We start from the raw sequence: 24503 nt of genomic DNA, 5'->3' as shown, positions 1-24503 counted from the left end.
CTTTTTAGCTCTTCTGCCCATTTTTTGACTGGATTATTTTCTTTGTTGTTGTTGAGTCTCATCAGCTCTTTGCAGATTTTTGTGATCAGTCCTTTATCATTAGTGTTGGGTGCAAAAATGTTCTCCCAGTTGGTGGGGTTTCTCTTTGTTTTTGTTATTGTCTCTTTTGCTGTGCAGAAGCTCTTTAATTTGATGTAGTCCCAGCTGTTTATCTTTGCCTTCACTATCACTGCTTTGGGTGATGTGTTCATATGGAATCACAAAAAACCCCGAATAGCCAAAGCTCTCCTGAAAAAAAAAAGAAGGGAATGGAAGCATCACACTCCCAGACTTCAAACTATACTACAAAGCCATAATCATCAAAACTGCATGGTATTGGAACAAGAACAGACATACAGACCAATGGAATCAAATAGAAAATCCAGAAATAAACCCACAGATTTATGGTCAACTCATCTTTGACAAAGGAGCAAAGACTATGCATTGGAGCAAAGAAAGTTTGTTCAATAAATGGTGCTGGGAAAACTGGGTCGCTACATGCAAAAGAATGAAGCCTGACCACTAGCTCACACCATACACAAAAATCAACTCAAAATGGATTAAAGAACTAGACATAAGACCTGAAACCATAAAACATATAGAAGGAAATATAGGCGAAACACTACGTGATTTGCACATCAAAGACATCTTTACAGAGCTGGATTTTATAGGAACATGCAAGAGCTTGTCTCCTCAGGGCAAAGGGAAAATTTTCTCCTCTCCAATTGTGGCTCGGATTCTACTTGCTCTTCTCACTCTCTATTAAAAGGTATTTTTCACTTCTCTGAATATTTTTATATGAACTCCATGTCTCCACTTCCAACCCCTTTCTTTTCTTCTTGCTATGAAAAGAATATTCCAACATTAACCACTTGTTGTACCCTCCCAGATCTCACCCAAAGCTAGTGTATAAACTAAGTTTTATTTTTTATTACCAAATATTTTTCAAAGGTACACTCACATGGTAATCCAAAATAGAAAATGAATAAAAGTCATTTAATTTGCATAAAGTAAGAGTACACTAAATCTGTCTTCATCAAATTCTTAATAAGATCACCTAAATGTATAAATTACATCTTTCCCTATTAGGACACATTTATGAACATATATATCTCTCTTAACGGTGCCATACATATCTGATTTTCCATCAGATTAGAACCATAAAGTTATTTTAGAATTCAAATAAAATAAACCATTTTAATATTCATACATTTGAGACATTTTGGAACTCCAATAATCCAAAGAAATTTTATAATTGAAATGAAAATTTTTTTTCCCTAAAGATTTATTTTTATACAAGACCTGGGGTAGAGGCCAGAGGTGCGGGAGTGTGAGCAGGGAGCAGAACAGGCAAATGCAACACTAATGATAAAGGACTGATCACAAAAATCTACAAAGAGCTGATGAGACTCAACAAAAACCAGGTAAATAATCCAGTCAAAAAATGGACAGAAGAGTTAAAAAGAAAATTCTCCAGAGAAGAAATGCCAATGGCCAACAGGCATATGAAAAAATGTTCAGCATCACTGGATCAAGAAGATGTGGTACATATACACAATGGAATATTACTCAGCAATCCAAAAAGATAAACTCATGGAATTTGCAGCAACATGGATGGCGCTGGAAGGGATCATGCTCAGTGAAATAAGCCAGAAAGAAAAAGAAAAATATCGGATGGTCTCATTCATAGCAGGAATTTAGAAAACCCAAATAAGGGACCGGGAAAAAGACTAATTATAATAAAGAAAAAATCAAAATCAACCAGTAACCTTAAACCAGAGACACATAACCAAAATGAAAATGCATACATTGTACAAAAATGAAAAATGACATAAGAATTATATAAAATAATATATAAAAATTAAAAAAAAAAAAAACAGAACAGGCAGATGACCAAAATACACTGCTGAGGGGAGCAGCAGGCGCAACAGGGGAGGTCTGCCATGCCATATGGGACTCTCTCTGACAGGCTAGGACTCAAACCCACGCTGTAGAGGATGCGGACAGCTTCATAGTGTTGCCCTCAACCTACTGGGCCACCGGCGAGGCCCTCAAATTTAAGATTTATTTATTTATGCATACAATAATTGGAGTACAGGCCAGAGGTATGGGGGGGTGAGAGGATTCGCCAGAGACAGAGTGGGGAGCAGAACGGGCAGACTGACTGAAATACACTGCTGAGGGGAGCAGAAGGCGAGACAGGAGAGGTCTGCTGTGCCATGTGGGTAGCTCCCTGGCCTGCAGGATCAACCTTGTGCTGTAGCGACTGCAGATAGCTTTATAGTTCTGAGACTTAATCGTTTGTGCCACCAGGGAGGTCCCCAAAACCAGTTTTTGTTAACTGACTAAACTAATTGAGCCATCGTAACAAACCACCATTTATTCTTCACTCTTATGAATATATATGAGAGTGAAAGCACATGATGATGATTCTTTCTCTAGAGGAAATAGATTCATATGTTTGAATCAATCAAGGAAATATTATGTCCAGGTAGTTGATTATATTAGTGTTCTATTGCTACAAAGCAAACTACCACAGATTTAGAGCCTCAAAATAACAGTTTATTAATCCATAGTTTCAGCTTGGCAGGTCTCTGGGTTAGCCAAGTGTTCAGGTAGGATCTCACCAGACTCAAATCATGTGTCTGCTGGGGTTGCATCTTTTTCTCATTTACTAATTTATTTGGTTTTTTTTCAGTGTTTTATTTACATCAGCATATACTCATGGATACATTATTTGTTTTATATTTTAGGTTATAATCCTATGTTAACTAAACCCTAGATTCAGTCACACACATCAGTTCATCTTAAACATCATCGATGGGGTTGGACAATCAGAAGGGAAGGAGGTGGGGAGGGATCAGAGAGGTATATTTCATTGAGTCTGCATTGCTGGGCAGTGATGAATGTCAAAATCAGCTGCCCTCCTTTGCTTGACTCTTACTGTTTAATGACAGGTGAGAAAGGAGCCATGTCTGCAAATGGTTATTGGGTCCCAGAACAATTCCCAGGGTCTGGGCTGTACACATGTCACCCCAAGCTAGGTCTGTACTGTGACTGCAGGACATGATCTTCCACAGCCAGTGATACTACTTCTCAGTAAATTGAAAATAACAAATGCATTTACAAAGCAGAGCAGGAATGACAAGTGAACATCAATGAGTCCATGAATTGTTTCATATGCCTATAACAAGAACTAAAGCAATACATTGACAAGGACAGCACCCTGACAGCCCCTTCTGCCACCTCTGGACATTGCATGTTAAAGGTAACCTGAATTCTGACACGAACACTCAATGATCTCTTAGTGTCAACACAGAGCAGAGTTTCTGTTACACATCTAGGGCAGGAGGTGATGCCAAAGGAGAATGAAATGGCCAACTCTACCAGGGACCCCAAGAAATACTTGCCAGAACTGATAAAACCCAGGCAGATCCAGGGGACACCAGAGGGGAGAAAAGCAGCCCAAACCCCAACCTACAGGCAGGTGATAAATTCTAAAGAGGGCAAGAAGCACCCAGAGGGAGGCATTTCCTTGAAATTGGCCAGTTTCCGGACCATAAGGCAACTCCCCCCAAACAAAACAAGCAGTCTCCCACCAAAACCCCAAAGCGCTCCCTGTCCCAAGGGAAGGGAGATGCTGTTTGACACCTGGGTCACTCAGGTCCCATGCTCTCCTTGCCCAACCTGCTGCCAGGGCTGGTAATATACATACCAGTAGCAAAGAGAAGGGGAATGACTTAGAAACCTCTGCCTGGAGCAGAGGAGCTCCTGCACAGTGCACCCCAGATGGCACAAAGTGAACAGTTCCTGCTTCCCATTTGAGACTGGAGCCCCCACAATTCCCTTACAATTGCTCTTACCAAACACTCTACCCACCCCTCACTGGGTGTCCTTTTATTCTGTCTGTAAATAAACTCTGCTTTTGCTTTTGGTAAAGATGTGGCTGTGAATTCTTCTCACACCGTAGTCAAGAACCAAGGTACATCTAATCCAGGAGCCCCCCAAACCTGAGAGCATTACAAATGCTGTGAAAGTAGCCACTCTGACGCTCAAATGTTCCTTGTGGATTGTTCCTGAGATTTGCCTGTGTGTTGGGGGGTGGTGGGCCCATTCTAGCGGGTAGGGGTGCAGGAGGCGGTCATGATTCCAGGAACCTGGATTCTCCCCCAGCTGTGCTTGGGGAACTGCCCTCTTCCCTCCACCCCCCTCACTCACCACCGCAATTTTGCTGTCACTGGGATGAGGGTGTTTGTGGGCTGAGCAATTAGGAAGCACCAGGGAGGGAGAGCTGAGCCCCAGAGATGGGTGTTGTGCACAGAGACCCTGTGCCCAAGCCAGGCCCCACGTGTGAAGCTGACATCTTGACAACAGGGAGAGAGAGGCTGAGACTGGGCCTCTAAAGGGCCTGCTGCTGCTGCTGCTGCTGTGCCAGCCCCTGCTGGATCCCTGCTGCTCCGCTGCCCAGGTGAGTGTCCTGAGCCCTGGAGGGCCTGCCTTTGCTTTGGAAGGGAGGCTGCTGGGGCAGGGCCACAGGCCAGGCATGGGGTTCGGGGGTCCTCTGTCACTCAGGGGGAGGAAGGTGGCAGGACCAGGGAGCACAGCCTGCCCCAAAGTCATCTGCTCTCTCTGCTACATGAGGAGCTGTCATGGGGATGTGTTTGCAGTGTGTGCCCGAGCTGCCCCCTGCACTCAGGTGAGGGAAGCAAAGGGGCAGCAGAAGCCAAGGTGTTCCACCAGGTGTGTGGAAGCTCTTACTCTCTGCAGTCCCCAGCATTCCTTCAGCTGTGGGCTTTTACCATTTCTGGTATCCTATAGTCTTTTGGCATAGAATATGTTTGTTCTCTTATTATGTAGTTTTTTTCTGATGTTATCTTTTCCCGACCCCCAAATATATGTGTGTATATATTTCATGGCTCTTTTTAAATTATATGCATATATATCAGCTCATTTCCTTCTCCTAATGAACCTTTGTAGTTTATATATCACCCCTGACTTACAGATTAGTAAAATTTGACTAGAGAGCCCAAGCAATATGCTCAAAAACATCCGGATAGCAATGGGGTGGCAAGGAGTTGAACCCCAGGATGCTATGGCTTATTCTTTGAACACTGCAATTGTTTATGTATACAAGAGCTGGGGTACAGGCCAGAGGTGTGAGGGGTGAGAGGATTCACCAGACAAAGTGGGGCACAGAACAGGCAGATTGCCCAAAGTACACTGCTGAGGGGAGCAGCAGGCAAGTCAGGAGAGGTCTGCTGCGCCATGTGGGTTGCTCACTGGCGGGCCAGGGTATCAAACTCATGCTGCAGACGATGCGGACAGCTTCATAGGTTGCATCTTAACCCCTTGTGCCACCAGGGAGGCCCCTGCAGTTGTATTTCCCAAATGTAATGACACTACTCAGGCATCTGGAATATTCTCCCCTCCATTTCCTATGGAAAACCCTGAGTGAATTACAGTCATACACACCATATTTTTTTATCCTGAAATGCTGACAGTAAGAAGCTATTGAAAGTTTTTTCTTTTAAATACAAATAATTTCACATCACAACATGCCCCAGAACAGGTATCAATGTATAGCTGAACTACACAGCTTTGAAGCTTATCAGAAAGCAAAGACACAATCCTCATCCAAAATCTGATATTTTTTCCTCATCAAACAGAGAGGGACAGAGATAAATAAATACAGAGATGTGGGAAGTGGAAATTGAACATACTTTATAAGCCTCTTTAGTGACTGTCCTTGTCACTCTTTGAATCAATGGAGGTTTTGAACTAAAATCATCCACATAGTGAAGGAGATAGTAGAGTCTCTACTGAATGTGTCATCCAATGTGGACTGACTTCCAAAGTCATTTAATTTTTACATTCTTGAAAACATGCATCAACTCAAATCTCTCACCAGACTGGCTTGTAAACTCATCTCTGTGATGAACATGCAGCTTTGCAACCACAAGCACCGCTTCATTTAATGATCGAGTCACAAAAATGTTGTGAGTATTTAACTGCAGGTACTGTTGGGGAGTATTTAACTGCAGGTACTGTTGGGGACCACGACACTGGAGGGTATTCGGTGCCCCTGGAAAAAAGAATTTCACGAGGCACCAGAAACCGCCAGCGACAAGGTTTTTTAGGAAGCCACAGGACGAACACGCGAGAGGCAGCGGCAGTATCAGCCAAGTAGGAGAGCAGCGCAGAGCAGAAAAGCAGTAGGGTTTTTAACGTTTTTTCCTGTCTGGGTGGGAAGGGTCCCTCTGTTCCGCATCCCTTGCTCCTGTCACTCCTCCGCATTCCAGGACCAATTGGAGCCACCGGCTCCTCCCTCCCTCCTTTCCAGTTAAAGGCTTCCCAGCGCTCCCAGCCCTGCCACACCTTCTGCTGTCCCTGAAACGAGGCTGCAGCGCCGCCTAACGTGAGACTGTAGAATTGCAGCTTGCTCCGGTCGGGGAGCGCCCCATCCCCAACAGCACAGCGCTAGGTCACTCAGGTACTAGGGGGAGATGGGAGCCTCTCCCGGGGCTGTGTCCCGAAGGAAACAGGCCAGGACAACAGGATTCGAGGCCCGCAGGGAACTCACTGCCCAATCGAAGGTGATGGGTGAGGGGGCAGCAGCGAGCTCTGGGAGAGGGGAGGCTGAGGGCAGGAGCGGTAGCAGGAGTTCATGCTGCTGGAGCAGTTGACGGTGAATTAAAAAAATATTAGTGAGAAGGAGAGGAGGCCAAACTGTGGCGGAAAATAGGTTAATGACTGCCATGGAAAACCACACATGAATGTAGAAGTGAGGCAAAAGGACAGGTTGCAGCTCCCAGAGCTGCTTTCATTATGGTAGAGAAGGGGAAGGAAGAGAAAAAAATTATACAGTTTGTAAAGTGGTTGCACATCCCAATGAGAGATCTTAGTGGTGCGGTTCAGATGCTGGGGTTCAGTGAGTGGGGTTTTGGGTTCCCTCTTAGAAAGATTTGGGTACAGTTTCCATTCAGTGGCACAAGGTGAGTTGCTAAGAAAAAGACCTTGGCATAGGCTTTTTCTTTTTCATAGTCAGGCAAAGGCTGACTCTTTAAAGGGCAGGTTTATGAAAAGAGATGCCTGGGCAGGTCACAGGTGGGCAGTCTGGGACAAGTCCTGGGTTTTGTCAGAGTGACAGCTGCCTTCACATTGTGTTCCTTAGTGGAGTTTTATCTACTCTGAAATCTATTAGTTTTCAGGTCTGGGGGCACTCACCTGTAAGGCCTTTGGTTTCTTTGTAATGACTGGAAAGACTGGAGTTCAGGCTACCTGTCACCAGTGAATGACAATAAAGTAAAGACATGGAGCTCCTTATCGCCCTCCTGGCCTCAGGCTGGTCCCAGTGTGCTGAGGCTGGAAATTGAACTAGAGCAGACAGTCATAAACAATATGTGTGTACAGATTTTCTGCTGTACTAGCTCAGTGTCTCACCCAATCTTTCTCCCTCCTAGCCCCTATCACTCCACAGCTGCCTGTGCCTGCAGAGTCCCCACCACAGCCTGTGCCCACAGTCTCCTATGGCAGGCTGAAGGACATTCATCATTTCTACCCCCACCTCAAGTTTCTGACCTTGTGAAACTTCCACCTAAAGTTTTCTACTTTAAGCTTCCTTCATTAGGAAGACTTGACCTACGAGGTGGGTTCCTCTGATTGAAAAAAGTCACTAAATTTAGCAAAACTGTAAGGACAGAATCAGACTGGACTGATGTCCATAGTACCAGATGCAGAGATGGGGAAGCTTTTCTGATGATTTGAGAAGTGCTGGCAGGCAAAGTGGAGGATGAGACTAGGAAAGACAGGAGAAAAACATCACTCAGACCCAACCCACCTGGATGATCAAGAATGCAAATTTTTCAAAGAGTTAGAACCTTCTGGATGCAGGGGCTTGCACTTTTCTATACCATTTGGAGGGCAGAGGTAAGTCACCTAAGCTCCTCTGTGAAACTGCTCTCACTTAGCTTAGTACAATTTTTTGTTGACACGATCACTGTTTTTAGCCTCACATTCAAAATATATGAGGATACTTTGTGTACATACAGTGTGTATGGACTGTAGAAAGGTGAGTGGGGCACCAACATTAACCATTACTGTGAGGTAATTTACAGGGTGTGGGTAGTGAAGGAGAAGGAAGCGTCTGAGCTGAAACTCAGTTTTATAGTTTAAAAGCTACTGAGTGCTATTGCCTTGCCTTAACTACTGCCTGAGAAATATAAAGTCATGTAAACTTTACAAATGAAGGGTAGCTAGAAGGACCTTTGCAAAGGTAGGCAGAGGCACAAATGTGGCACTTATGAGTGATCTCTGGGTGTGATATTTAAATGTAATCAATAAAAGCAGGAGGAAAAGAAGAAAGAGCAAAGAATGATATCAAGGGACAGTACCATTTACATTTACATATTTCAGCATGGAAACTATGCTTATCACTATAGTGGACACAGAAAAAGTCACAGGCCTGACATGTCATTTTTACTTATTTTTGTTTCGCAAAACTTTTTCCTGTTTTGTTCATGAAGTCAGATGACTTGGTGTACCTTCATCCTGGGATTACTCTTCCTTTGTTTTATTGGACATGGAATTGTGGGCAACTTCTTTATATTATTGGGACATTTATATACTTTTGTCATGGGTCCTGAGAAGAAACCCATAGTTTTTATCCTGATCCATTTGGCTTTTGTGAATACAATCATTATTTGTACCAAAGGAAGCATAGATATAATCATATTTTTTCACCTCAGAAATTTCCTAGGTAATGCTGGTTGTAAAACTGTGATTTTCCTGGGGAGAGTGGCCCGGGGCCTCTCCATCTGCACCACCTGTCTCCTCAGCGTGGTCCAGGCCATCACTATCAGTCCCAGGACCACCTCCTGGAGAAAGCTCAAGCCAAGGTCTGCAAGGCAAGTGCTTCCCTGTCTCCTGCTCTTCTGGGTCTTCAATTTCCTCATCAGCTCTAACCTGCTCTTCTATATCACAGCCAGCCAGGACACCAACAGTTCTGCACTTAGACCTGATTTTGGACATTGTAATATGCTCGTGCCTGAGCCAATAGTGAGGTTGCTTTTCCTCACTCTGATGACTCTGCGGGATGTTGTCTTTCAGAGTCTGATGGGCTGGAGCAGCGGGTACATGGCCTTTCGCCTGTATCAGCATCATAAGTGTGTCCTTTATCTTCAGACCTCCAGGCTACAAGGAACTCCCAGTCCAGAGATGAAAGCTACTCAGAGTGTTCTCATGCTCATGACCTGCTTCCTTTTCTTTTATTGGGCAGATTTCATTTTCTCCTTCTACATTGGCTTATTCAAGGCCCAAAATTACTCAATTTTATATCTTCAAATATTTCTGACCTCTGGTTATGCCAGTTTCAGCCCCTTTGTGCTGCTGAGCAGGGATGTCAATGTGGCTAAGTGCTGGTGAGTTCAGTGTCAAGAGGGAAATCACTTTCTACACTGATTTCTTCATGAGTGAAGGGTGTGTTAGTGTGGGGGGATTTCCTTTGCTTTCATGTATTAAAGTAGCAAATTAATCAAATATTATAAGAATAGATATTTGTTGTTTTAAGAAGAGTTCTGGTAATAGGCAATCTATGGATGGTTCAAGAGTTCCAGTAAGTGGGAAAGACAGAGTCCCCCTCCACCATCCTTATCATGTGGTGTTTATATTCTTGCTTGCACAGTTATTGTTCTTTTTCCTTTACTTAATCAGCATGCTAAGCATAAAGAAAACAAGAGAAGTAAAAGGAAAAAGATTCTCTCTCTTGCCCCCTCCTTTCCTGTTCCTAGGAAAAAAAATGTTTTCATAAATCCTACCCAAGTGTCATGATCCATTTGTAAACTTATATTACTTTACTCCCTCTCAATGCAATATTGCCTGAGGAATGTTATTTTTTTTTAAACTGTGATACATTTCCAGCCTCAAGACATTGTAATCAAATAGCTAGGACAGATGAGTAAATTAAGATGATGTGGTACATTACAAGATGGAATAATATTCAGACATTTTAAAAAGATGAACTCTTGCCATTTGCCATCTGAGGAGGTGTGAACCTAAAATAAATAAAATAAAATAAAATAAAATAAAATAAACAAACAGAATGAGCTATAGTATTATCAGAGACCATACGGTGGTTACTGTGGAGGAAATGAACTGACAGAGGTCAGGAGAAGGGGCCAGGAAGATAGAGATCACAGGGTTCCAAGCACAGGGCTGCTCTGCAAGACTCTGTTTGCAGGTGCTTCTCCCTTTCCTGCCAGGGTAATGACCCCTCTTTAAGTTCCTTCACATGGCAAATGGAGACGGTCATGATGCTGCTGCCACTATAGTAAATAAATTTGTGGGCTTATGTGGGCCTGTGCAGGTACTGGGCCACAGTAATTGCTCAGGGAACTTCCACTTGATGCTCCTCTGAGGGTTGAGAGATTGTTTTTCTAGGATCCCTGGTCTCTGGTTGGCATGAGGAGCACAGTAGGTAAAAGGGGAAGGCCTTGATGAGGAGATTTCTAAAGGACTTGGACAGGGACTTACATATGGGTGGGGGGAGATTACTAAGGCAGGAGAAACAATTGGGAAATCCATTCTTTCTTTCTACTCAAATACTGATTCAGGTCAATGGCCTGGGCCTAGGCGTAGGGACCAGGATTAGTTCTTCTCCTAAGATACCAATTTCACAACATTTCTGTGGATCCCGCTAAAGGACATTGGTGCTAAAAGGGCCCTATGTCATCAGAGAACAAGTCTCTCATTTAACAGATAGGGAGACTGAGGACTCACAGAAGTTCCCTGTGAGTTGCCCAAGCTTATTCAAGTTACAAGAAAAATATAGGTTGAATTCATGATTACTGTTTGTCAGGACAGAATGAGTTCAGTCCCTCTTAACATTAAAAAATATAAATATGGTGTAGCAGACCTCTCCTGACTCCCTCGCTGCTCCCCTCAGCAGTATATTTTAGTCAATCCGCCTGTTCTATTCCCCACTCTGTCTCTGGGGAATCCTCTCCCCACCCCACCCCACCCCTGCACCTCTGGCCTGTACTCCAGTTCTTGTATGCATGAATAAATAAATCTTTTTAAAAACATATAAATAAGTGGTGCTCATTATGTAATAAATATTCACATAGCATATAATATATACCACGTAAAACCATTAATATCAGTATTTTATGTCCTAGCGGATGTAGTGCAAAAGTCAGATCCAATCTTTAGTTGTTTCTGCCACTGACTTCATATGTGACTTGGGGCAAGGCGGACAGCTAGCTAGCGTCTTTCACAAATGTAGGTCATTCGACATCTCGGTGATAGCCCCCACCAGGACCCTAAAAGTGTTCCTCCACCACGACCCTAAATAGACCCCAAGAAAACCCTAAGTTTCTTCTATGTAAAATGTGTCGGGAACTCGACATCCGTCCATTTTTCGGAAGACCTAACCCAGGTTCCTGATGGGGAGGGAAGGTCATGTGGGCGGGAAAGCAGGGGGTGAAGGGTCTCCCGGATGGATGAGTCGCGTTGGAAAACAATGCTCCAGGTGAGGATCGAACTCACAACCTCGGCATCTCTCGCACACATACTGCCGTATAAGTACCGCGCGCTAACCGATTGCGCCACTGGAGCGCTCCCGACCCACTTCCGGTCACTCGTCGCCTGATCTACGCAGACGTAGCCGGCGCCTGCCGCGGGCTGGGTGGCCCAGGGGACCCCCGTCAGCCCCGCAGCGGTACCTCCCGCGCGAAGACCGACCGGCCCAGCCGCAGACCCCGGGCCCCGCCCGCGCCGAGGGCGCTCTGCTCGCGGAAACCAAGGCGGACACTTTCAGGGGGGCCGGGAACAGTGCAGACGCCGGGGAGACGCCGAGGGGGGGGGGGGAGGGGAAGGGCCATGAACCCCCTCTCGTGGGGGTGCCCAAAGCCGTTCCCGTCCTCCCCCGCCCTCGCGTTCTCGTCTAACGGACGGGCGAGAAGCCGAGGACGCAAACCCCGGGGGAGGGGCGGGCGGCGCGGGACCGCCTTTCGGCCACTCTGTGGTCTGCGGAGGGGGGGGCGGGGGCGGGGGCGGAGGCCAGCGGTTCTTCTTCCCTCCGGCATCCTCCCTGGGGCCCGGCGCGAAAACCATCTAGCAACCGGAACAGATGCGGGATTAATCTCTGAGATTTTGTGTGGTCGCTATAATGGGTTAAGCTAGGTTTAAATATATATAGATAGCTATCTCTATATAAATATATATTTATAAATATATGAATATATCTATATATAAATCTATATATAAATCTCTATAAATATAAATTTAGATAAAATATATCTAAATATATATAATATATAAATATATCTATATGTAAAATATCTATAAAATATAAATATATCTATATAAAATATATCTATATATAGATAGATCTATGTAGATCTACAGATATATAGATAGATATAGATAGATATAGATAGATATCTAAGTAGGTTAAAGATGGAGAATGGGGAAGAAGCTTTATCTGGAAGGGGTGTGTGTGTGTGTATGTTTACCCGGTGTATTGGGGTCTTTCCTGTGTTGGGCGATGTAATTAATGGACAGTAAGAGATTTTATAGAATTAGCTGGTCTTTCTAGAACCCCAAGCATTTTCTTTTATTTCTTTTTTTAAAATTGTTATATTTGCCCGGTACATGTTCATAGGATGTGTTCCCCCCCCCCAAATCCCTGTAATGTGAGATTGAAGAATGTTGAGTCGTCTGTGAAAGTACCGTGTATATAAAGATATACAAAGAAGGAATGATAACCCCTGAAGTTTTCTTGAAACTTACAGTATTTGCCCTTCGAGGTAAACTGTCTACCTCTACACCTGTAAAGGAAAGGGCGAATGTCCAGCTGTCTTCATCAACACTGATAAAGGGGACTGCGGTACAGGAGGAAAAGTGTACTGAAGTCACCAACTCAAGAATTGTTTTTTATAGATAAATGGACCCCAAGAAAACCCCAAGTTTCTTCTTCTATGTAAAATGTGTTAGGAACTCGGCATCCCTAAGGCCTTAAGGCATCCACTGCAAATATAAAGAATTAACTTCTCTCTTAAGCATCTAAAGTGAAATTAATCGTTTATCACCCCCTGAGACGCTTGTAGCGTTTCAAGTCCTATCTGTGTTCTGTACCTCAGCGGAAGAATCTATCTTGCGAACCCCACCCCAGGTGCGCCGAAGATTCGCGCGTTCTGGGGTGATCCAGCTAAGAGAGGCTAAGAGCTGTTCTCAAAGCGCAGTCACCAGGCAGGAGCAGCATCCGCAGTATCTGCGCAGGGGCAGGCATCGTGGTTCTGTCGCAGATAAAGTTGAAAAACCACCGGGTTACACTGTGCTCACCAGAAGTGAAGGACACTCGGTCAGACCAGCCTCAACCAACGCAGCTGAGCCACTGGGGAGATCACCTGGTGGTGGACGGGAACTGCACGATGGCAAAGCATCCCACCCCCATTTCCCAGAGCATCGCCGGGGGAAACTCGGGGTGGGGAGGGTTAGGGGTCCTTCTAGGGCTCTAACACTTCAAAGGACCGGAAATATCACTATTATACCTTTAGTCCCTAAAATTATATGTTGACTAACACCTGATTGCTTCCTGAAGGCTTCGATCTTATGTTTAGTTAATTTCCTCACCATACAGTGTTTATGTGTTTGCTCTTTTGTAGTAGCTAATGAGTAAATTAGGTCCCCCCACCTTGTGTTATAACACATATATAATATTATATATAATGTATATTGAAATAGGCACTAAGAAAAATAGCTGTTTCTGTTCTCATGAAATTAAAACATTTCTAGATGGCACATTTAGACAGAGAAGCATGATGGTAGGAAAGTGGAAGCTGTTCATTCATTCACTCAACCAGTGACCTGACATGAAGTGGGCACCTCCTATGTTTATCAACAAAGACGACCGTGGAAGCTGTTAAAATTAACTGATTATCTCTGAGGGTAGGAAAAAACACATCACTGGAACACAAGAGCAGCAAAAAACAGTATTTCTAGTCCAAAAGTCCAGAAGATCCTATGGTTGGGTGAATACTGGAAAGGCATGGTTTCCATCGCTCCTGGGTGCAAGCGACTTCTGATGCAGCATTGACTCATTTGGAGAGATTTTCAAGTGGTGTTGATTATAATTGCGTTCTTTGAAAGTTGGGGACTGTTAAAGCCTTTGGGAAGATGGTATTTGATACTTTATTTTAAAGATAAATATAGGTTGCCACCTGCCTTCTTAGCGCAGTAGGCAGCGCGTCAGTCTCATAATCTGAAGGTCCTGAGTTCGAGCCTCAGAGAGGGCAGTTGCGTTTTGGTGGCTTGCTACGTAAAATTAGCAAACGCTATCAAATAAGGAGTTGAGGAAGATTTCTATATTCCCTAGCAAGGACGCAATCGTTTTTCTAGACTTCTGGGCGCCGCAACAGCGTGAGTGAGAGGGGTTGAATAAGTTTAGCTTAAACCAGGGGCTTCAGGCAGACATAAGGACGTGGACTCCACCGTTCCTGGGTATGGAATGGTTCTGCTGCAGTACTGGCTTAACATGGGCTGATTTTCAAGGAACGTTTGTGTTCGTTAAATGCTGAAAATTGATATGGCAACTGCACGTTGAGAATAAAATTTGATAGTTTACTTTTAACGTGAGCAGTTCAGAAGGGATTCCTCTCAATGTCGTTGGCAGTATGTCATTCTTATAATCTGAGGTTCTGGAGCTCAAGTCGTTTTCTTCCCCTTTACCACTGGATCTGGCATTTTGATTAAAAAACCATTATATCTTCACATACTATTAATAGCATCATTATCCTTATCACTATCACTCATTTGGAGCTTCAATTTTAGTTTTTTCTATTACAGATGGATTTCTTACAAATGGACTGTTTATGACCTGTTGTATGGGGCTGAAATGAGTCCAGTAATTTACTAAATAATTTCCCTTCATTTCCTAAATGGGATATAGCATTGTCCCCTAAACAATGATCACCATTCCTTCCATTCCCCTTTCTAACAACAACAAAAAATCTCATCCAGCTCCAAAACTTCTTTCCACAACCATCTTTTTCAGGGGACGTGGGATCACAACCTCACAGGAAAAAGTTAAACCTAGTTGTCTTAATTCTCTTACCAATGACTGGTAACAATGAAGAGGGTTCTCTTCAATCTATTAAGTTCCCACACACAAAAGAAGTTTCCATTTCTCTGCCTCTGAACTCTGTTTTAAGATTGTGAGAATGAGAGTTCAGAAGTAACTGCAGTAGGAGTTCTGTATACTGAGGATGGAGCCAGTGAAGTAACCAACCTGTCACTTTCCTTCCCTGTGTGATTATTTTAAAAGGCAAATGACAGTTCTCTATGTCTGCTTGCAGCTAAAGATTTCATAAATATTGATTTTGTGGACATTAATTTTAAATTGTCTGATCACTTGAATTTTTACAATCCCCAAATCAATCACTTCAATGCTACAGATACCTTGGTGTGAGGTGCACTTGGCTCACTGTTTTATCCACCATAGATCAGTGGAGTGGCTCTCTTCCATCTCAGCCTCAGCGAAACTCAACCTTCCAGATTTTTTCTGACTTTGGACCTACTGGGCATGCTCCATCCTGATCCTTGCACTGCTATCTCCATCCCGGAGATGTATGGAGCCACCATGAATAAACCTTAGGGATATACTCAGAGAAGCCGGACCAATCACCAAAGATTGTATAGCCTACCTCTCATCTGACCATCACACACATGGATCCCAAAGATCTGTGAGGTCCATTTGACCCAAAGTCACACTCTGTTTTTCAAACCTGTACATGTTTCTCTCACTCTTCCATCATTCATGCAGACTTTTGAAAGTACTCAGGCATAAGCATTCTGCCCCCAAGAGGCTTACAATCTAATCAGAAAGATGGCTGAGCAACAACTTGGCCAACATCACAAAATAGGTGTGTGCTTGGCTCTCTGGGAGGTATGCAACCCCACCTCAGAAAACTGGGAGAGGAGTCAGATGTATCCCAGAGGCTGTTTTGGGATCTAACAATCTGTTGGACAAAGAGTAATGCTAGGGTGAGCTTCTGTATGGGACATCTATTCAAATCCAATATCTCTGGAGGCAAGTGTGAAAACGGGAAAATAGGAATGAAGAGGCAGACACAAAGAGCCCAAGTTGTTCTAAAAATCTTAACTAACCCTGCTCATACAAAAGGCAGTGCTTCAGGAAGAGGGCGTAACTTAAAAAAAAATCCATTGCAAGAGCTAGTGAGGACTGAGAAATATTTGGACAACTTGGGAAATGTGAAAAGATGAAAAACCCTGGCCTTTTTACCTGTGTTTCCCTTTCTTTTTGTTTTTCAAGTTACTCGCTAATCGCGGTTTCCTTATGAAATCTCAGGACTATTAAATTCCCTTCATCAACTGATACTCCCTGACACAAGATTAAAAAGAAAGCAAGATTAAAAGGGCGCAAATGCGATTACTACAGGCTTCTATTCTCTGGGGGGGGGGGGGTTGTATCAAATTTTTAACAAAACTAACCAGCCACGTGGCCCGTACGGGGATCGAACCCGCGACCTTGGCGTTATTAGCACCACGCTCTAACCAACTGAGCTAACCGGCCAAGCGATGGGCCGCTTTCTTTATATAACTGGATAATTAAAGGGGACTGTTATTTCACTCACCGAAGGAAGTCTCCCCTTCGAGTTTATCTCAGACCTAAGCAGAAGTTACGATCCTCAATCTGCTTTAAAGCCAAAATTTCAGTTAAAACACAGTTCTGCAGAAGGAAAATTCAAATACCATCTGCTTTGGCATTGAAAATGCAACCTCAGCACCCTTTACTCTGCGAGTGTCTTTACCTTCTTTCTACCTTATCCCCTTAGTTTTTGGGCGACGCTCGAAGAAATTGACGAACGACAGAATCACCACCACTTGCTCTTCACCTGCTGTCAAAGCAGATGCCAGTGGCCCTCTCAGCTACCTCTGCACGAGACTTCCAGCATAATTCCCATCGTGTTCTCCAGCCATTTCTCCCCAAAGACAGTATATGATCCCTCTCTTCCCCAGCCCCCGCCACATTTTATCTAAATTGGAAAACCACTCCCATGTTTCTATTTGAAAAAGACACTTTAGACAACTAGGCATTTCGTTTCTTCTCCATGAAACAAGCTGAGTGCACCCACACCTTGGGCACAGAAAGACTCACCTGGAATTCCGAGGCGGGCCCTGCAGCCTGAGACAGACCCCCAGGGAGCTCCACGGTCCCGCCGTCCGAGGAGGGTGAGACACTCTCCAGAGATAAGGCCTGATTCCTCGTGCGCAGGCTTCAGCCTGGCTGGACTTGCCTCTCGTAGGGAAAACCAGGGCTCCTAGGGATCCATTTTGGGAAGTGTGTCGGAGCAGGCTTGGTCCACGGGGAGGCTGCACCCCCAAGAAAACCCACGGTCCCCAGGAACTGAACAGCGATATAGCCACGTACCGACTTATTGACGGAATAAAGGATTTTATTCCTTTATTTATTCTGATTTTAGTGCAGCTCTTCAGCCCCTCTGCCTGGACACACCTTTGCTACCGTCCTGTTTCTTCGTACGTGGAACCACAGTGGCAATCAGAAAGATGCAATTACTACACTTCAAAGATGCCCGAGATGTGCGTGTTCTTCTATAAACAGACCACCCCCAGGCCCTCTCCCCAAAAGGGATTTCCCCATCTGCACTGAGGTGTCGCTCCGAGGGAAGGAGACGCTCAGCCAGGGCGGGCAAAGCTCCCCCGGCACCGCCAGGTGAGAGACGCGCACTCCGCCCGCCCTGCCCGGCTGTTTGGGACACCTGGTTTGGGGTGTCTGGTCTCAGGACTGCAGGGTTCTACCGCCACCTAGTGGGAGAATGAGGAAGCCTCAAGGAGGACGTGCCCCGAACCTCTAGGAAAAACGGTGTTGAATAGGGGGGCCCGGAGCACGTGTCGAATGGGGACGGGAATGGTGGAGGCGGGAAAGCGCTGGCCCTGACCCAATTTCACCTTCTTGATATTTTCGCACAGAAGAAACTATATCCCAATCTGCAAATATGGCAGCTCTCCCAGATGAGGGGAATTATCTTCAACAGTTGCTGGAGTCCGCGGTCAACACAAAAAGCGGAAAGGAGGCTTTTGAAATTAAAAAAGAAAACGCTGCCCTCTCTGAGGCTCGAACTCAGGACCTTCAGATTATGAGACTGACGCGCTGCCCACTGCGCTAAGAAGGCGATGGAGGCACGTGCTTGGTACTGTTCTAAAGGAATCGTCTCCTTTCTTTCCCTGCTGAGTTACTGTCCGGCTTTCTTCTTTTTTTGATTCAGCGTTATTTGTCCTTCAAAATATACCCAAATATCCGGATTCCTCTTAGCCCCGCGCTTTGAAAAGCTTCCGCATGAGAAAAACGTGGTGCATCCACCGTACTATTGTGCCTGACCTTGGGCCAGTATCTTTCCTCTTGTCTTCTATTGGTTAGGATATTCGTTGTCTCAGAGATAACATTTTTTTTTAAACAGTCCAAAGTCTCCCAATGCTTAGTGAGTAGACTCTTACACAATAGTTGTAGAGTGAGTGAATAGCTCCCAAACGTGTCTACCATCTACACTTACCTGTCTTAATTTAAATCTACATCTCCACCTATGTTGCCATATGGCCCGCATAATATCACTGATTTTATGGCTCCATGTTTGACCTGTATGTACCAAAATTTCTATGAAGATTCCATTTAGCCCAAATAAACCTTTTGTTTCCCATAACTCTACACATCCTCCCCATTTCACTTATGAAAATGAGACTCAGCAGAATTAAATCCACCACTAAGTGGCAAAGACAGACCTTTAAAGCAGATTTTGTGGATTCCCAAAAAAGTGTGCTTTCTATACTCTCCACCATTCTTCCCCACACCACCACATTTACTCACGAAGCAAATATTTATAAAATCATGGGCAATCAGTAGACATTCATTCACAACCTTCATTTGCCTGGCACCTGGGTTCAGCACTCCCAAAGCAACCTTGCCTCTGAGTCCCTCAAATCCCCATAAATACCTTAGGTCATCCCATCCTAACGTGTAGTGTCCAGATCCATGCAAGTCCTGAGGTACACTTAGGGTATATGAGAAATGAACATATTTTCATAATAATAACAAGGCTTTAATTTGCTATGAAAAACAACTAATTGTGCCAAAACAATGGGAAACAGTATGGCGGGCTCTCAAAATGTTAAAAATAGACCTTACTTCTTTGTGAATTAATTAATCTCCAACAGCAAGGAAAACAACAGAGAATATAAACAATCAGGACTACATCAAAGCTTCTGCATGGCAAAAGAAATGACCACAAAATAAAATACATAGTGTATAAGCTGACACCTCTGCAAACGCATGTTTCCACACCACGCCCTCCACGAGAGCCCCAATAATCCTCCACCATAGTCCAGTGGGCCCCCTCCAGGCTTTACTCCCTATGCCTCCTTTCATACTCTTCTGGGACCCTCAATTCTGCAGTCAGATTTCAAAGGTTTCCTTTGTTTTGGTCTGTCCCTTCGCTTTCTTTTTTACATTCCACATAAGAGTGAAATCATCTGGTGTTTGTCCCTCTCCTGTCTTATTTTTCTTAGCATAATCCCCTTCAGTACCATCCATGTTGTTACTAATAGCAAGACTTCATCCTTTGTTATAGCCTAGTAGTATTCTATGTGTATATACATATATATGTACATATACTATACATACACATATATACTGTGTATTGATGTGTGTGTGTGTATATATATACACATATATGCATATTCTTTATCCACTCATCTGCCATTGGGCACTTAGGTTGTTTCCATAACTTGGTTATTATAAACAGTATTGCAGTGAACATAGGAGTGCATTAATTCCTTCAAATTGGTGCTTTTGTGTTCTTTTTAAAAGTGCAAAGCATCCTGATACCAGATTATTTCCAATACTAGATAATTTCTGCACAGTCCCTGGGATCCCTCTTTTCATTCCATCATTCTGCTCATAACTTTTGCAAACATGTTCTGTGCCAGGCCTTTTGCTGAGCTCGGGGATTCAGAGGCAACTGGGGAATCCTTCACCTCAGGAGCTGACAGGTTATACAAAGACCCAGATGCTATTTTCTCAAACCTCCTCATTCTTACAGTTAAATACATCCTCCTAAATTGTTGACGTAATCCTTCTGCTCTGTACTAGGGTTGCCATAATAAAATACCACAGACATGGGAAGCTTAAAGAACAGAATTTTTTCTCACAATTCTGGAGGCTGGGGAGTCTAAGATCAAGGCATTGGCCAGTTTGGTTTCTCCTCAGGGCCCTCTCCTTGACTTACAGATGCTCACCTCTTAGTGTGTCCCCAGATGGTCTTTCTTTGACATGTCTGGTGTCCCTATGTTTGTGCCCTAATCTCTTTTTTTAATTTTAACTAATTTTTCTTTAATTTTAACTAATTTTCTTAATTGGGGTAATATAATCTCTCTTCCTATAAGGACACCAGTCAGATTGGATTAGGATCCACTTTAATGGTTTCATTTTAACTTGATCTCTTCTCTAAAGGCCCTGTCTCCAAATACAGTCACATTTGATGTTTCTAGGGCTAGAGTCTCAACATATGAATGTTGGAACACCATTCAGCCCATGACATGTTCAAATATGTTCACATGGTCACCTCTAGATTTTCAAGGAAGTCACTACTTCCCTTGATGAGTACTTCAGGATCCCTCATTTAAAAAGCTGTTCATCTTGCCATATAGAGGAGTTTCTCCTTCCATGCCTGGTCCACACAGCCACGGTCTCTCCTCATCTCCACTGTGCAAGGTCCATGCTGGATCCTTTCATTCCTGTATGATTTTGTTTTTTTCCTTCAAAACCTAGGACTCCTTGTGAGTAAGGAAGGGCAGCCGGCATGAGCTACAATCCAAACCCTCGAGTGTGTACAGACTACCATATGACTCAGAGAAATATCCTGACTCCGAGTTCTGATTCTAAAGACATCGGTAAACTTCAGCCATGTGTTATCATCTTATTCACTCAGGTGTATGCCAACTTCATAGGCTCTAATGCAGGTCCAAGGAAAAGGAGGGCAGGAGGGAATGCTAAACCTGCTCTTGTTTCTACCCAACTGGTTTCTTCAGCTGGAATTCTGTAGCATCCATGCCAATCACAACACAAGAATTTTCCTAATGTTAGGAATATCTTTCCTGATGAACTCTCTCCTTGGTGAACTCTTAACTTGGTCAACGTCAAAGGATCTGCATGTCAAAACCCTCTGAAGTAGCTGATGGTCTTCTCCTCCTCCATATTTGGGGGTATAATTTTTCTTTCTTTTATGCTAAAGGAGATAAGGCAGAGGGAGGGAAAAACAAATACCAGATGATTTTATTCATAGGTGGAATATAGAGAAACAATACCAAGGAACTGATGAAACTAAATGAAAGCAAAGTCTAGAAATATGACTGCAGAACTGAGGATAATGGAGTGGGGATGTAGCGACAGGAACAAAGTGTGGCGGGGGCCCAATGGTCTATGGTAAAGGGATATGCATTCTCTGGGGTAGTGGGGCATGGTGATGAACATCTGGAGAGGTATGACCCTATCTTCCTGAATCATATACCATTGTTAACCCCCAAAAACAAATAAATAAAATTGAGATTTAAAAAAATGAATCCTTTTTCATAATATAGCAAAGTTCCTACACACCCTTTTCAAAGTCTGGTCCAATATGCTTCTCCTAAAACCTCTTCTACATGTTCTATCCGCTTCAAACCCTTTTAAGTTCTTGGCATAGATATTTTTGGGGGAAGTGTGATTAAACTCTTTCTGCATTGCTGCCCACCACAACTTAAACTAGAATAAGGAGATGAGGGGAAAATACATGTGAGATATATTTGCATCTCAAAATAGATACCATGGATACAAATAAGGAACAGCTGATAGTAGGCAAGGAATAATCTGCTTTCTGTTCTGGCTTTAAGCAGATTTTACATTGTGGCATGTGAAAGACAGAGAAGTGGGAGCTACTGATCAGAAAAAGACATTACTCCAAAGGTGCAAGAAATTAGGACAGATGCAATTCATGGCTTACAGACAGAATGCTTTTATTTGTAATTTATTTGTAATTGTTGATAGAAATCATATACTATTTACATCCATATTCACATATTGAAAATGTCAAGTGACTTCATGATGTTATGAACATTTTGTATCTGTATTTGTGCTTAGAATATCCAATGGGGCACCGCCTCTCAGATCCCTGCAATATCATTTGTTGAGGATTAGGTCATCATACTAAAAAACTAATTAAGAGTAGCCATATAACTTTATAAATTAGCCCGAACTAAGCTCTGTTATATGAGTGAAACCAACCCAAGATATAAAGATACAAAAAAATGTATCTAGGTATTCATCACCAGTTTATTTTTACTCGCTGAAATGCTTTCTTTCTCTGCTTTCACATGAAGATACAGGCAATTTCATGGCATATCCCAAGTGACACAGCCTTAATCCCAAATTAAAATGCTGAGCTCTATGTAACACTCCAAAACTCAAATTTGACATAAAGATCTCTTTGAGTCATGTTGAGTCATAGCAAACTTGGATTGGTGCTAGGGAAAAATGTTTCATCTCCTTTTCCTTACCCTGAATTTATACCCTTTACCCACCATCTTGTTAACTAATACTCTGACCCTTCTAAGTTTTGAGTGTAGTAAAGGATGAATTAAGGTGTGGATGGGAGATTGGTGGGTGGGGTAGCAGGAGAGAAAAAAGAAATAAGTTCTTGCACGGTGATGTTGCTGTCATACTCTGACTAAATAAAAACCATGTGTAATGCCACTCAATAAAAAAGAATTTTGGGTCTTCCTGGTGGCACAGGGGTTAAAGTCTCAGCACAATCAAGCTATTGTCAGCCATTGCAGCATGAGTTTGAGCTCCGAGCTCCATCCAGGGAGCTAACTCACTTGGAGAAGCAGACCTCTCCTGTTTCCCCACTGCTCCCCTCAGCAGTGTGTTTCAATAGATATGCCTGTTCTGCTCCCCACTCTGTCTCTGGTGAATCCTCTCACCCCTTACACCTCTAGCCTACACCTCAGTTCTTGAATGCATAAAAAACAAAAACAAATCTTTAAAAAAAATTTTTTTAATTATCAAGAAATAAACCATAGATCCCGAGAGAGATACCAAGTGAGCATCTTTCTATATGGTCCAAGAAGCTTTTATGAGAACTCCAAAAACCAGTTAAGAAGTGCAAATCCAAGAATAGTCACATTGAAATGGACAAGTAAAGTCACTGTGTTACTGTGTTTTACCCACTATAGACCTCCTTCCAAGCTGACACAGCTCAGCTAGATCAGGAGATGCCCTAACTCACAACTTCTTTCTTGGAAAGGAAAGAGATGAATGGACTCTATGTCACTCATTCTGGCTTTTTCCAAGGAAGTTATCTAAGGAATTGGTTTCTGACATGGAATCACCACACTTTGAATGCTTGGGGGTCCCTCGGAACAGAGCCTGACAGCTTGCTCAAGTCCCAAGAACATGCAGTACTATAGACATACACCAGAGGGCGCAAGAGATTGCGCTCGCCAGAAAGAGAAATCGACAAACTTAACTGGGGAAAATTACATGGCCAGCTCAAACAAGATGCCAAGGTTTGAGAGATCTGCAGAATCTCTAACAAGGCTTGATTCGTGAAGCTCTTCCCCTTAACCACTTCCTACTTAAATTATTCCTACTTATCAATATTTATCCCTAAATTTAATTTGCCTGTTTGGGACTTATATACACATGAAATCTTACAGGATGTGATTAGGTAGGTCTGGATCTTTCATATAAACATTTCACTTTGCTTTTAAATTATATCCACGTTGTTGGATTTTTCTGAATAATTTTCATTGCTATACAGATTTCCATGTATGAATACTTCAGCTTATCTAACCATACAACCACTAACGAATATTTCAGTTGCATCTGGTTTTCAACTACTGCAAAATACTACTATTCTAAACATTTTTGAAAATGTATACTGGTATATGTAAACATACATTTCTATAGAGTATATAAAAATAGGTGAAATTAAAAAAATAGGTGAAATTGTTGATAAAGAACAAGTCTGTTTAGCTAGACATTGCTACACATCTTTTCAAACTTATCGTATCAATTCACACTCCAAGTAGTAATGTATGAGAGTTCTTGTTGCTTCTCTTAGCTCACCTCACTGTGATGATTCATTGATATTATGCAGCTTCTCTGCTTGTTTTCCTAATGTCTGTTAATTGTATTTTAATCTATATTCTGTATTACAAAGTTTTCTTTGAAAATACAAATTTCTTATGTGACACCACTGCTTAAAACCCTTCAAGCACTTAATTTTATCTTTAAAAAGTAGAAACTCTAGATTTCCTGAAGTCGCATGCTTAACTCACAAAGTCTTTATCATTCCCCTCCTACCCTTTTATTTTTACTAGAAATTGAAACTTAAGTG

The 24503-nt window shown here is 43.1% G+C and overlaps 1 protein-coding gene and 4 non-coding genes across 5 annotated transcripts; 2 read left to right on the top strand and 3 right to left on the bottom strand.

The window, feature by feature from the left end:
- The first annotated feature begins 8565 nt into the window (after window positions 1–8565).
- On the top strand, window positions 8566–9459 carry LOC119253537 (putative vomeronasal receptor-like protein 4). Its single transcript, XM_037521047.1, has one exon. The coding sequence runs from the start codon at window positions 8566–8568 to the stop codon at window positions 9457–9459; it is 894 nt and encodes a 297-aa protein (XP_037376944.1).
- Window positions 9460–11555: 2096 nt separating this feature from the next.
- On the bottom strand, window positions 11556–11649 carry TRNAI-UAU (transfer RNA isoleucine (anticodon UAU)). Its single transcript has 2 exons — window positions 11612–11649; window positions 11556–11591 (listed from the first exon to the last, which is right to left on the bottom strand). It is a non-coding gene; the product is annotated as a tRNA-Ile (tRNA).
- A 2608-nt stretch (window positions 11650–14257) lies between these two features.
- TRNAM-CAU (transfer RNA methionine (anticodon CAU)) lies at window positions 14258–14330 on the top strand. Its single transcript has one exon. It is a non-coding gene; the product is annotated as a tRNA-Met (tRNA).
- A 2223-nt stretch (window positions 14331–16553) lies between these two features.
- TRNAI-AAU (transfer RNA isoleucine (anticodon AAU)) lies at window positions 16554–16627 on the bottom strand. The gene has a single exon. It is a non-coding gene; the product is annotated as a tRNA-Ile (tRNA).
- A 1548-nt stretch (window positions 16628–18175) lies between these two features.
- On the bottom strand, window positions 18176–18248 carry TRNAM-CAU (transfer RNA methionine (anticodon CAU)). The gene has a single exon. It is a non-coding gene; the product is annotated as a tRNA-Met (tRNA).
- Between the last annotated feature and the right edge of the window lie 6255 nt (window positions 18249–24503).

Source organism: Talpa occidentalis, unplaced genomic scaffold, assembly GCF_014898055.3.
Source record: "Talpa occidentalis isolate TD23 unplaced genomic scaffold, MPIMG_talOcc4v2.1 talOcc4.2, whole genome shotgun sequence".
NCBI classification, from domain to species: Eukaryota; Metazoa; Chordata; class Mammalia; order Eulipotyphla; family Talpidae; genus Talpa; species Talpa occidentalis.
Note: the sequence above shows the minus strand (reverse complement) of the source record. Positions and strands in the feature narration are given on the sequence as shown.

Excerpts from the sequence above, each read along its gene's own strand:
- LOC119253537 (XM_037521047.1), top strand. The coding sequence starts at position 8,566 with ATGACTTGGTGTACCTTCATCCTGGGATTACTCTTCCTTTGTTTTATT.